We start from the raw sequence: 14,353 nt of genomic DNA, 5'->3' as shown, positions 1-14,353 counted from the left end.
ATAGCAACCCACTCCAGTATTCTTGCCTGGGAAATACCATGGACAGAGGAGTCTGACAGGCTACAATCCATGCGGTCGCAAAGAATTGGACATGACTTAGTTACTTAACCACCACCACTGCCAGTAAAAGAAAGTAAGGGTCATTAACTAAGAAATATCAAATTTGCATATTAAGCCAAATAATCTGTATTGAGGCTCAATTAAAGTGAGCTATTTTAAGTGACCAAAAGTCATCCTGAGATAATATGTAGTTTGATCTCATAAAAAAGAACTAGCAAACAAGGTAGAAGAATATGAAATTGTTATAGAAGTAGGCTGAAGAAGAAAGGAAAACACGTTTGGTAAGAAAATGAAATTTATCTCAGTGGGAAGCAGACATTCTGCTTCTGACTAGAAGTATGTGGTTGTAAACAAAGGTAAAGTCCAAAAACTAGAGACAAGGCATGCAGGAAATTCTTTGTCTTGTTTAGATTTAGAGGGTGCAAAGCTCCATGTGAGATGATAGAGGAACAGCTGAAGAATGCAGACAGCCCAGTTTTTAGTCACCAATCGCTGACTGCAAACCTGGTTCCAACACTTCCTGGCCACATTACTTCATTTGCTGAGGCTCACCTTCCTTGTCTGTATAATATACATTGGTGTATGCAATAGAGCGTGTATGCAAGATGGCTAACAGAAAGCCTGGCCCACAGAAAATGCTATTGTGCATCCCAGGAGTTTAAATTTCACATCTGCTTCACAGATAAAACCATTGTTTTCTATACCACTCATATGTCACTTTTTCTTAGGTTATAAATAAAATCTTTTTATAGAGGCTTTGCGGCCTTGTTGAATTTTTGAGTTATTTGATATGAGCATCTCATTAAATATACTGTACATTATTTGAAGTCAAGGATCATGAACAAATTTCTACAATTCATGTCAGGTACACACGAGAAGTAGACACAAGGCAGAGCCCCACATGTCTAGAATATAAGACATACAGACAAACGCATTTAACATAAAGAAATATAGGATATCACTAATCATATGTCTTAAAAGTAGAATAGAAAATCCATCATCTGTCTCTTACTTCAAGAATTAGTATTTCATGATACATTACTCTGGTCAAATAAACCACACAGTAGTTTTAGATTTGGAAAGATGAATCCATCTATTTATACATAAGTCAGCTACTTAACAGATAGTTATTGAAAATTTATTATTTGCCAGGCATTCTTCCACATGTTGTTTTACAACTCTAAAGATTTAGAAAAATTTGTAATATACAATAGTTTGTCATACCGTTCCATTGACAGGATCTGTGGCTTTAAAGGATAAAAACGGGGCCAAGTCTGTTATTCTTTCTAATCCTTTGGTGCCAATCCGATTTCCTTGAGGTGTAGTTGTAAACCAGGTGCCTAAGTGAACATCCATAGGAGTTATTGTTTGAACTGTTTCTGGGGGAGGTTCATGGCTTTCATTTTTATGTGCCATAGATGACTGATTTTTCTGAATTTTTCCTGTGGGAGTTCAAGTAAATCAAATACAACAGTTTAACTATAATATCACTTACATAGAATTATTCATTAAGTTTTAATACAGTGTAGGCTACCTCAGACACTGTTGCACAGAAAATCCAAGTGGTGGTCATCAGTTATATTATTTCTCAAGTAGGAAAAAAATCAGTTTATGAATATCTTATTATTGGCACTTGAACCTTGTCTGGATTCCCATCACCTCCCACAAATATACACATGCATAGAAAGCTCACTGTCTATGGAGCAATACACATTATCATCAATTAATGATAATTAATTTTAAGTCTTTTAAGTCTTGCTTACCTCTCCCCAGATTCCAGGTTTGGAGCCCTGTACCCAGCTTTTTAAAGTCTACATTTTCTCCTATGTATCTGCCAAGCTTTAAGGTTCTTTTTCTTTGACTTATTATACTCTAGTATGATAGAGTATAATTTTAACTCTTATTTCCCCTAATTTCGTCATATTTCAGTTCCAGGAAACATCTCTCTTCAGCCCTGGATCTGGAGAACATTACCAATCAAGCATATCATTGGCCTCTCACATGGAGAGGATTTGTCCAGTTTAATTACTACACTTAAAACCATCTGATACACACATCCCTCTCAACCCCTACCCACCACCATTCAATTGGAATAAGAAGACAGAACCAAAGAAACTCACATGGAACCCTGTAAATATTATCTTTATCTCTATCTATAATCTCTATCTCTATCTCTTTTAGTTCCTCTACCAAGGTAGATTTACTCTACTTGTATAAGTAACAAGTAATCTGTAGACAAGATCTGCCTGTATTGTCAAGTCTCAGTGATGAAGTAAATTCAGACTGAGAAAAAAAAAATTGCAAAAAAGATAGTGAAGGATTGTTGCCTCCAGGGAGGTTGTTTAGATTTATACCATGAAATGTGCAACAGGGCATGGATCTTGGTGTAAGATGTGGACTCAACTAACAGGGGGAACCAAAGAAGAAAAATACATTTAGCTAAGCCTTTCCATTACCCTAAGACTTAAACTGGACATATTAGTATTTCCAGAGGACTAAAAGAGAACTGAAAGATAGACATGTAGAAATTATTTAGAATGAAATTCAAAGAGCCAATGTAACAGAAGCAATGAAAGAGAGGTAAAAGTTCTCTAACATAAGTTTAATTGGAATTACAGAAGAAGAGGAGAGAGAAATGGATCAGAAACAATACTTTAAAAAGATAATTATTCAGAAAGTTCCAGAACCAATGAAACATACTAATCTACATATTCAAGAAGCTCAATATAGTCTCATTTGGGTAAATAAAAAGAAACTGATACCACCACAGATGGTGACTGCAGCCATGGAATTAAAAGATGTTTACTCCTTGGAAGGAAAGTTATGACCAACCTAGACAGCATATTAGAAAGCAGAGACATTACTTTGTCAACAAATGTCTGTCTACTCAGGGCTATGGTTTTTCCAGTAGTCATGTATGGATGTGAGAGTTGCGCTGGAGAATTGATGCTTTTGAACTGTGGTGTTGAAGAAGACTCTTGAGAGTCCCTTGGACTGCAAGAATATCCAACCAGTCCATCCTAAAGGAGATCAGTCCTGGGTGTTCATTGGAAGGACTGATGCTGAAACTGAAACTCCAATACTTTGGCCACCTCATGCAAAGAGCTGACTCATTGGAAAAGACCCTGATGCTTGGAAAGATTGAAGGCAGGAGGAGAAGGGGATGACAGAGGATGAAATGGTTAGATGGCATCACAGACTCAATGGACATGAGTCTGGGTAAACTCCAGGAGTTGGTGATGGACAGGAAGGCCTGGCGTGCTGCGGTTCATGGGGTTGCAAAGAGTCAGACATGACTGAGTGGCTGAACTGAACTGAACTGATACCTAGTTAAATCATATTGACACTGCATTAAAAAAGAAAATATTTTAAAGGCAGCCAGATTATCTTCTAAGCAATAAGAATTAGATAGATAGACAACTTTTCAACAGTAAAAGTGAATGTAAGACTAGTATGAAGAATTATTGTCCACATCAGTCAGTTCAGTCACTCAGTGCTACTGGAAAAACTATAGCTTTGACTTAGATGGACCTCTGTCAGCAAAGGAATGTCTGCTTTTTAATATGCTATCTAGGTTGGTCATAGCTTTTCTTCCAAGGAGCAAATGTCTTTTAATTTCATGGCTGCAGTCACCGTCTACAGTGATTTTGGAGCCTCAAAAATAAAGTCTCTCACTGTTTCTATTGTTCCTCCATCTATTTGCCATGAAGTGATGAGACTGGATGCCATGATTTTAGTTTTTTGAATGCTGAATTTTAAGCCAGCTTTTTTACTCTCCTCTTTTACTTTCATCAAGAGACTCTTCAGTTCTTTATTGTCCACATACTAAGAGGAAATACCTGTCAGTCTATAATTCTATACCTAGTGAAATTATCTTTCAAGAATGTTGTTGTTTAGTTGCTAAGTCATGTCCGACTCTTTTGCCACCCCATGATCTTCAGTCCACCAGGTTCTTCTGCCCATGAGATATCCCAGGAAAGAATACTAGAGTGGGTTGCCATTTCCTTCTCTCAGGGATCTTCCTGAATCAGGGATCCAACTTGTGTCTCCTGCATTGGCAGGAGGGTTCTTTACCACTGAGTAGCCTAGAAAGCTCCTTTAAGAATGAGGACAACATATAGATATTTTCAGAAATATGGCATGCAATAAGTAGCCTAAAATCTCCGGTTAAAACACAGAATTATCTAATTTTAAAATATACACCTACGTGAGTTTGAGAAAACTCTGGGAGTTGGTGATAGACAAGGAAGCCTGGCATGCTGCAGTCCATGGGGTCGCAAAGAGCCAGACATGACTGAGTGACTGACTGATATTTATGCTCACAAGGGGGCTTCCCAGGTGGTTCAGTGATAAAGAATCCACCTGCCAGTGCAGGAATTGCATAAGATGGGGGTTCATTTTCTTGGTCAGGAAGACCCCCTGAAAGAGGAAATGGTAACACACTCCAGTATTCTTGATGGGATAATCCAATGGACAGAAGAGCCTGGGTGGATTACACTTCATGGGACTGCAAAGAGTCATACATGAATGAAGCAAGTGAACACACACGCACACTGCTCACAAGAGACATTTTTAAACATAAACCACAGAAAGTAAAATAAAGTATGGAAAAAGTTATACTGGGAAAGTACTAAACAATAGCTGGTGTAGCTATAATAAAATCAGTAATAGGGCAAAAAACAAATCCTAGAATAAAAAGTCATGTATACTGATAAAATGTTAAATTGCTCATAAAGATAAAGCAGTTCTAAATTTGTAAGTATCAAAAACCATATTTCAAAATATACAAAAGCAAATCTGAAAACAATGAAAGGACTTAATTATTTCAGATTTAAAGAAATAAGGATTAAATGATAAGGAGTGAAGAAGCTATTCTACCCCTTCAAGAACTTTAAATATACTTCTACTGAATAAATTGCCATTGTACATTAAAAAGACTGTAAGGATATAGAATAAAAATGGTCGAAGTTTGAATATGGGGTAAATACGGCCTATTGTCTGTTTCTGTATAGTCTGTGAACTAATAATTCTTTGTACATTTCTACATAATTAAAAAAAAAGGATATTAAATTTACAATGCTGTGTTGGTTTCCACCATTCAAAAATGCAAATTCACCATAATTACACATGTATCATCTCCCTCTTGAGCCTCCCTCCCCTCCCCCGACTCCACCCCTTTGGGTCATCACAGAGCATCAGGCTGAGCTCCCTGTATTATATAGCAACTTCGTACCAGCTATCTTGGTAGTGCATATAGTTGATGCTAATTTCTCCCACTATTTCATCCCACTCTTTCCCTCACCCACTGTGCCCACAAGTCCATTCTCTCAATATATCTGCATCTCCATTCCTCCCCTGCAAATAGGCTCATCAATACCATTTTTCTAGATTCCAATGTATATGTTAATATACAATATTTGTTTTTCTCTTTCTGACTTACTTCACTCTGTAAAATAGGTTCTAAGTTCACCCATCTCACTAGAACAGACTCAAATTTGTTCTTTTTTATGGCTAGTAATATTCCAGTATAAATATATATATATATATATATACACATATATACACACCACATCTTCTTTATCCAGTCATCTGTTGATGGACATCTAGGTTACTTCCATGTCCTAGCTACTGTAAACAGTGCTGCTATGAACACTGGGGTACATGTGTCTTTTTCAATTATGGTTTTCTCAGAGTGAATGCTCAGTAGTGGGATTGTTGGGTTATATGGTAGCTTTATTCCTCATTTTTTAAGGAATCTCCACACTGTTCTCCATAGTGGCTGTTTCCGTTTACATTCTCACCAACAATGAAAGAGGGTTCCCTTTTCTCCACATCCTTTCCAGCATTTATTATTTGTGGATTTTTTTGATGATGGCCATTCTGACTGGTGTGAGAGGATATCTCATTGTAGTTTTAATTTGCATTTCTCTAAAATTAGTGAGGCTTCCCCAGTGGCTCAGCAGGTAAAGAATTTGCCTGCAATGGAGGGGACACAGGAGACATGGGTTTGATCCCTGAGTTGGGAAGATCACCTGGAGGAGGAAATGGCAACCCCACTCCAGCATTCTTGCCTAGAGAATCCCATGGACAGAGGAGCCTGGTGGGCTATCGTCCATAGGGTCACAAAGAGTCAGACATGACTAAAGCAACTTAATGAGCATGCATGTACTCTGCATATAAGTTAAATAAGCAGGATGACAATATACAGCCTTGTCATACTCCCTCCCCAATTTTGAACCAGTTTGAATTTTGAACCAGATCATTCCATGTCTGGTTCTAACTATTGCTTCTTGACCCACATGAAGCTTTCTCAGTAGACAGGTAAGGTGGTCTGGTCTTCCTAACTCTTTAAGAATTTTCCAGTTTGTTGTGATGCACACAGTCAAAGGCTTTAGCGCAGTCAATGAAGCAGAAGTAGGTGTTTTTCTGGAACTCCCTTGCTTTCTCGATGATCCAGTGGATGTTGGCAATTTGATCTCTGGTTCCTCTGCCTTTTCTAAACCCAGCTTGTACATCTAGAAGTTCTTAGTTCATGTACTGCTGAAGTCTAGCTTGAAGGATTTTGAGTAAAACCTGGCTAGCATGTGAGATGAGTGCAGTTGTGCAGTAGTTTGAACATTCTTTGGCATTACCTGTCTTTGTTCTTGGAATGAAAACTGACTTCTACAGTCCTGTGGCCACTTATGAGTTTTCCAAATTTTCAGATATAGTGAGTGCAGTACTTTGACAGCATCACCTTTTAGGATTTTAAGTAGCTCAGCTGGAATTCTGTCACCTCCACTAGCTTTGTTCATAGTAATGCTTCCTAAGGTCCACTTGACCTCACACATTTGTCCAGGTTATCTGGATCATTAAGATTTTTTTTAACAGTTCTGTGTGTTCTTGCCACCTCTTCTTAATCTCTTTTGCTTCTGTTAGGTCCTTATCATTTCTTTAGTTCTTTATTGTACCCATCTTGCATGAAATGTTTCCTTGATATCCCCAATTTTCTTGACAAGATCTCTAGTCTTTCTCATTCTATTGTTTTCCTCTATTTCTTTGCATCATTCATTTTAAAAGGCCTTTTATGTCTGTCCTTGCTAAAGGGAATATCTTTCCTTTTCTCCCCTGCCTTTCACTTTTCTTCTTTCCTCAGCTGTTTGTAAAGCATCCTCAGACAACCACTTTGGGCTAAAACCCAAAAACTAACAATACCAAATGCTGAGAAGAACAGGGGGCAACAGGAACTCTTATTCATTGCTGATGAAAGTGCAAAAATGTGCAGCCTCTTTGGAAGAGGCCCTGGCTGTTTCCTATAAAGTTTCTTACACAGTTGCATGCGTGCAGATGTTCATAAGCAGCTTTATTTATAATTTCCCGAAACCTGGAAGCAACCAATATATCCCTCAATAGGTGGATGGATAAACCATTGCATATATATACAATGGAGTATTATTCTGTGATAAGAAATGAACTACCAAGTCATGAAAAGACCTGGAGGAATCTTAAATGCATATTGCTAAGTGAAAGAAGATAGTCTACAAAGACTGCATGTTACCTAATTCCAATGATATGATATTCTCAAAATGGCAAAACAATGGAGAAAATAAAAAGATCAGAGGCTGCCAGGTGTTCTAGACAGGGATGGGTCAGGGTCAGGGAAAGGAGAAGTTTGAATATGTAGAGCCTGGGGGATATTTCAGATAGTGAAACTATCCTGTATAATATTGAAATGGTAGATTAATAACATATACTTGTCATAATTCATAGAACTGTACAACACAAAAAGAGAACCTTAATGTAAACTATATGGACTTGAGTTAATAATAATGTGTCAACATTGGTTCTTCAGTTGTAACAAATGTACCACACTTTTGAGATAGTAAAAATAGGGGGAAACTGTGGGCCTGGAAGAGAGGGAGACTTTGGGAATTATACTTTCTGCTAATTTTTTCCTGTAAAACTAAAATTGCTCTAAAAATTAAGTCTGTGGATGGTGACAGCCATGAAATTAAAAGATGCTTACTCTTTGGAAGAAAGGCTATGACAAACTTCGACAGCGTATTAAAAAGCAAAGACATCACTTTGCAGACAAAGGTCTGCTTAGTCAAAGTTATGGTTTTTCCAGTAGTCATGTACAGATGTGAGAGTTGGACCATAAAGAAGGCAGTGAGGAAGAATTGATCCTTTCAAACCATGGTGCTGGAGAAGACACCATGAGAAGACTCATGGTGTCTATAATTACCTTGTCTGTTTACCTTAGAAAACAAGGAGATCATACCAGTCAACCCTAAAGGAAATCAACCCTGAATATTCATTGGAAGGACTGATGCTGAAGCTAAAGCTCCACTACTTTGGCCACCTGATGAGAACAGTCAGTTCACTGGAAAAGACCCTGATGCCATTGAGGGCAGGAGGAGAAGTGGGTAGCAGAGGATGAGATGGCTAGATGGCATCACTGACTCAATGGACATGATTTTGAGCAAACTCTGGGAGATAGTGAAAGATAGGGAAGCCTGGTATGCTGCATTCCATGGGGTCACAGAGTTGGACACGAATTAGTTACTAAACGGTAAGTTTAAAAATGAAAGACTATGTCAGTTTAGATTTAAGAGCTGTGAAGAAATCTGGACACACTGCTCTGGAGGCAGAAGACTTTGGAATCAGGCAATTAGAGAAGTGGCTATGCAGAGCACCCTTACATCAAGTCCTCTTGTATACATAAGAGAGAGAGCTACTGAGCTGGGAAGTCTAGAAAGCTATAGGAACACTTTCATCCACCCAACAAGGAATCTTCTACTACTGTCCAAGAAAAATCTATTTCATTATTTTTTTAATTGAAGTGCAGTTGCTGTGCAATATTATATAAGTTACAGGTATACAATATAGTGATTCATGATTTTGAAAGGCTATGCTTCATTGATAGGTATTATAAAATGCTGGTTATATAACCTATGTTTTAAATATATCCTTGTAGTTAATTTTATACATAATAGTTTGTACCTATTAATCCTCCACCCCATACTGTCCTTTTCCTCTTTCCTCTCCCCATTGTAACTACTAGTTTCTTCTCTATATCTGTGAGTTTGCCTCTTTTTTGTTACCTTCATTAGTTTGCTATATTTTTTAGATTTCACATAAAAGTGATATCATACAGCATTTATCTTTCTGTATCTGATTTATTTCACTTAGTATAATGCCCTCCAAGTCCATCCATGTTGCTGCAAATAGTACATTTTCATTCTTTTTTTATGGATGAGTAGTATTCCATTGTATATATGTACCACATCTTACCACATCTTCTTTATCCACTCATCTGTTGATGGATGCTTAGGTTACTTCCATATCTTGGCACTTGTAAATAACATTGTTATGAACATTGGGGTGTATCTTCTTGAATTACTGGTTTTGGGGTTTTTTGGATATTGCACAGGAAAGGAAACCATTGATAAAATGAAAAGACAACTTACTGAATGGGAGGAAATATTTGCAAATGATATGACTGATAAAGAGTTAAAATCCAACATATATAAATAGCTCATACAACTCAATAAAAAAAAACAACCTGATTAAAAAATGGGCAGAAGAACTGAATAGACATTTTTCCAAAGAGGAAAGGCAGATGGCCAACAGGGACTGAAAAGATGCTCCCCATCCCTACTCCTCAGAGAAATGCAAATCAACCACAATGAGATACTACCTCACACCTCTGAGAATGACTGTCATCAAAAAGAACACAGATAACAAATGCTGGAGACAGTATGGAGAACAAAGAACCTTTATGCACTACTGGGGGAAATTAAATTGATACAGTCACTGTGGAAAACATTATGGAAGAAAACAAAATAGAACTACTATAGAGACCAAAGGAATGAGTTGCTTTTGCAGGGGGCTTCCCAAGTGGTGCTAGTGGTAAAAAGCCTGCCTGCCAGTGCAGGAAGTAAAAGAGATTCCTGGATTGGGAAGATCCTCTGAAGGAGGACATGGTAACCCACTCCAGTATTCTTGCTTGAGAATCCCATGGACAGAGGAGCCTGGTGGGCTATAATCCACGGGGTCTCAAAGAGTTGGACAAGACTGAAGCAACTTAGCATGGCATAGGTGCTGCTGGTAAGTCAATTAAGTCATGTCCAACTCTTTGCGACCCCATGAATCATATAGCCCATCAGGCTCCTCTGTTCACGGGATTCTCCAGGCAAGAATACTGGAGTGAGTTGCCATTTCCTTCTCCAGGGGATCTTCCCAAACCAGGGATCGAACCCAAGTCTTTTAGTCTCCTGCACTGGCAGGTGGGTTATTTATCACTAGCACCACCTGGGAAGCATGACCCAGTATTTCTTTAAAATTTGAGTTATAATAAAGAATTCACTTTGCCTTCCTATGATGGTTCCAGGATACTGTCGTGAGCTGTGAACTTGAGAAAAAAAGATTAAATCTTGGTCTCACAGATTATTAAAGGCATATGAGACATTGAGAAAATTTGTAATGCATGACAGTGCAATCTGGGGATTAGTTGCCCTGACTCAAATCCCAACTTTACCACTGACTAGCTGAGAAATCTCAAGGAAGTTACTTAACCTCTCTGTGTCACAATTACCTTGTCTGTAAATTGAAATTATTAAGATATATATAGATATATACCTCACAGAGCTGTTGTGAGGATTTGCTGATTTAATATTTTAAAGTATCCAGAATTGTGCCTGCTACATAAGCACACATCTCCTATATGTAAAGATTTCTTAAAATGAAAATGATGAGCATCCCAACAGTAAACCAAAGAAAGATGTGAATGGAAAATTCACAAAAAGAAAAAAAAAAGCAATAAACATCTTTAAATGTTTAATCTCACCAGTAATCAAAGAAAGGCAAAACAATATAATAAGATGTGTTAATTACCTTTCAAACTGAGCAAGATGAGAAGAGAGACCACAGCATTAAGCAAAGGTATGAGGAGGCAGACGTCTTCATGCTGTGCTGGAGGCAGGGGTATAAACTGCAATTGTCTCGAAGGAGAGCAAGTAATTTAGACCATGACAGACACTGTTGACTGCTTACCCAACTCTTCTCCACCTTCCTTTCTCCCTACTAGTAGTGATCATCTCCTGAGAGAAAAGCCAAAACTGTCGGATGCTGTTTTCCCAGCCTAGGGCCCCATCCAGGTCTAGTCAATGAGATATAAGAGGAGACCTGGAGGGGGGGGTGCTGGGGGACTCTGGAGGTATTTTTCTCCCTGATAAAGAAAGACACGTGAAGTTTCAGTTTCAAACTCTCAGAAATTAATAGAATGAAAATACAGAAAAGTAGAAGGATATAGTAGACCTGAAAAGCACCATGAGCCCATTCAACATAATCAAGATTTAAACAATTTTCATACAATAGTGGGATACAAATTATACTAAAAATCTTAATTTATCTACTTAAAAATAATTGCAATATACAGTGGAACTGTATGTAAATTTGTTCTGCATTTTCTAAGTTTCTATAAATGCGTTATCATAATTTCATAATTTAAAAAGTAAAAAAGAAAAAGGAAAAAGGGACCCATGAAAACTCTTATGTTCACCCTCTTTCCTTTCTTCATTTTAAAATTTACCTTTTTTTAATTGAAGCATAATTGATTTACAATGTTGTGCCAATCTCTGTCATAGAGCACAGTAACTCAGTTATACATATTACAGCCATTCTTCGCCCTCTTTCCTTTCTGCTTTGGAAGTTACGACATGAGGACCTCACACCTGGAGCCGACGTGGTCTTCTTGTTCTTCTGAGGAAAGGAGGAGGACAGAGAAGCCTACCCAGAACCTTGATATCACTGATGCTCATCTCACCCTAAAACAGCGGCCCGGGTGTGAGAGCTAACATCGTCTCTGGTGGCTCAGTTAGCAAAAATCTGCCTACAGTGCAGGAGACCCAGATTCAAGCCTTGGGTCGGGAAGATCCCCTGGAGAAGGAAATGGCAACGCATTCTAGTATTCTTGCCTGGAAAATTTCATGGACAGAGAAGATTGGCAGGCTACAGTCCTGGGGTTGCAAGAGCTGGACACGACTTAGTGACTAAACCACCACCACCATTTCAGAGTACATAATGACACAGGAAAATGTTTGCTATTTAATACAAAAAGATCCAAGTGATCAAGAAATGTGTAATGCAGTGATTCCCGTTGAAATTTGCATTTATTCAACAAAAAGATAAGCATGATAATAGTAATAATAATGCTGAGCATTTATTAAGCTCTTGGACTGATTAAATCCATTATAAATTGAGAGGCTTCAGTTACTACCTTTCTTTGTGATGACAGTCTCCGATGGTGCTGTTTCTGATTTCTGCTGAGAAAGCGTGTCCATCAAGTCAGCACTGTGAGCGCTGGCTGGCCTGTCAGTAGGAAGACCGACAGGCCCTGAATCAGGACTACAGCTCACAGTCCCATCTGCAAAGAGAATCTGAAGAAAAAGCCAAAGGGGAGCATTCTAAGAAACGGGGAAGAAACTGGTTAACAATACCGTGCCAGACTGCAGTAGGTTAAAAATGACTCAGCGAAGTGGAACTTGCTGACCTGCAGATCCAGTAGGATAAAGCATGTTATGATTTAGAGATCTGGAGCTCAGAGACAAGAGAGCCAATAACACAAAAGTACAAAACAATGGTATTACTTTGTTTTCCATTTACTCGCTGTTTTGTTTATTTTCATTTCATGTATTTTATCAGTTTGACTTGTTTTACGATTTTCCATTCTTCACCCTTCCTCTCTGTAATTGGGAAATGATTCACCCTGTTTCAATTTTTCTAATGACTACATTAGAAAATTTCATCAAACACTTAGTTTCTGTCAATATCTGTCTAGTAGGTATACCATCTAAGGTAGTGTTTTTCTTCCAATTATAATATACTTTGTCATTTTGAAAGCATTATTCATTTTTCAAATGAGTTGTTTCTCTTCCCTGTCATAGCACTATTACCCACATCCAGCTTGTTTGTATTTTACTTTGCAGCAGGAAAGAGTGTAATTTAATATATTCCTTTACCTGTGTGGATCCATCCAGCATGTATTTGACAACAGTGCCTTGACTGGTGATAACTCTTGATGCTTCCTGCTCCAGCGGTGGCATCACCATTTTGTAGAACTCATAGTGCTTCACCTTCTGGGGGTAGTTCTGTCGGACCATGATATCCCAAGTGGGTTCCTCATCTATAATACATTGATCTTAAAAAGAAAAAAAAAAAGGCTTACTGTGAACTGGGCAATGCTGTGTGGCTGGAGTTTCATCTTCTTAATTTTTTTCATTATTTTGTTTATATCTGGACACTAGGACAGTTTTCATGTCATGACAGATGGCCCAAATATGGATTATTTGCTGCCTTTAAAAAAACTATTTTTTTTTATGGCTGTGCTGGGTCCTTGTTGCTCTGGCTTTCTCTAGCTGAGGTATGTGGGCTTCTTGGCGCAGTGGCTTCTCTTGTTGCAGACCACAGGCTCTAGGTGTGCAGGCTCAGTAGTTGTGATGCATAGGGTTAGTGGCTCCATGGCATCCTGGTTTTCTCAGACCAGGGATGGAACCTAGGTCCTCTGCACTGGCAGGCAGATTCTTAACGACCAGACCACCAGAGAAGTCCCTTTTTGCTGCCTTTCTATACAGTAAATAAGGCCATTTATTTAATAGCTACTTTTTTCATGTATTAGCCATTCTCTCTACTGATGTTCAGGACATTTCAGGACAAAATTAGGAAGTGAGCAGTTATGCTGTCTTAGATATTGCCTTTTCTTCCTGTTGGTATTTTTCTTTCATCCTCTTTTCTTTTATCTCTCTTCCAGGGATGCACAATGCTCCCTGGCAGTCCCCCAGTCACCTGGAGCCCCAGGAGAAATCATTCACTCAGTCCCGTTCTTTTTAAATCACTTACCATCTTTCAAAGTTAACACAGTCTTCTCATCTCTAACCAAGTCCAGATTTTTCTCATGGTTCTACTCTTAACTGGTAATCAAGGAGAAAAGCACCTAATCAATTCCTCCAAAGGAAAGTACCATTATTGAGAATTTCTGGCACACAGCACCTACTCAGGTTTTGCTAATTGAATAATTTCCTCTTCTCTGTTTAAAAAGTCATTTACTAACACGAAATCCAACGTCTATCAGTGATGGAGTACATTAAAAAATCACAGCCTCTTCATCTGATTACATGTTATCTACATTTTTAGATAAATCTATTTGATACATGTGTATCATCTTGGATATCCAAAATAGAGATTGAATAAAAAGGCTATTTGCAGAAAAATATTTATAATATAATTTGTATAAATTTTGCATTACTCACATTAT

General features: G+C 38.1%; 1 protein-coding gene across 3 annotated transcripts in view; it reads right to left on the bottom strand.

Moving 5' to 3' along the window:
• The window catches only part of SPAG17 (sperm associated antigen 17), a 250,171-nt gene that overhangs the window by 67,946 nt on the left and 167,872 nt on the right, over nt 1-14,353 (bottom strand). For 2 of the 3 annotated variants that reach the window (XM_070467229.1, XM_070467228.1), the window contains exons 27-29: nt 13,062-13,240; nt 12,320-12,479; nt 1,285-1,502 (exon numbers count right to left, since the gene is read on the bottom strand). In XM_070467229.1, coding sequence (XP_070323330.1) covers nt 1,285-1,502; nt 12,320-12,479; nt 13,062-13,240 — 557 coding nt within the window. The remainder of the gene's footprint in view (nt 1-1,284; nt 1,503-12,319; nt 12,480-13,061; nt 13,241-14,353) is intronic. The other variant, XM_070467230.1, reaches the window with a different exon arrangement.

This window comes from Odocoileus virginianus, chromosome 5, assembly GCF_023699985.2.
Source record: "Odocoileus virginianus isolate 20LAN1187 ecotype Illinois chromosome 5, Ovbor_1.2, whole genome shotgun sequence".
Taxonomy (NCBI): domain Eukaryota; kingdom Metazoa; phylum Chordata; class Mammalia; order Artiodactyla; family Cervidae; genus Odocoileus; species Odocoileus virginianus.
The sequence above is the reverse complement of the archived record's forward strand: the minus strand, read 5'-3'. Positions and strand labels throughout refer to the sequence as shown.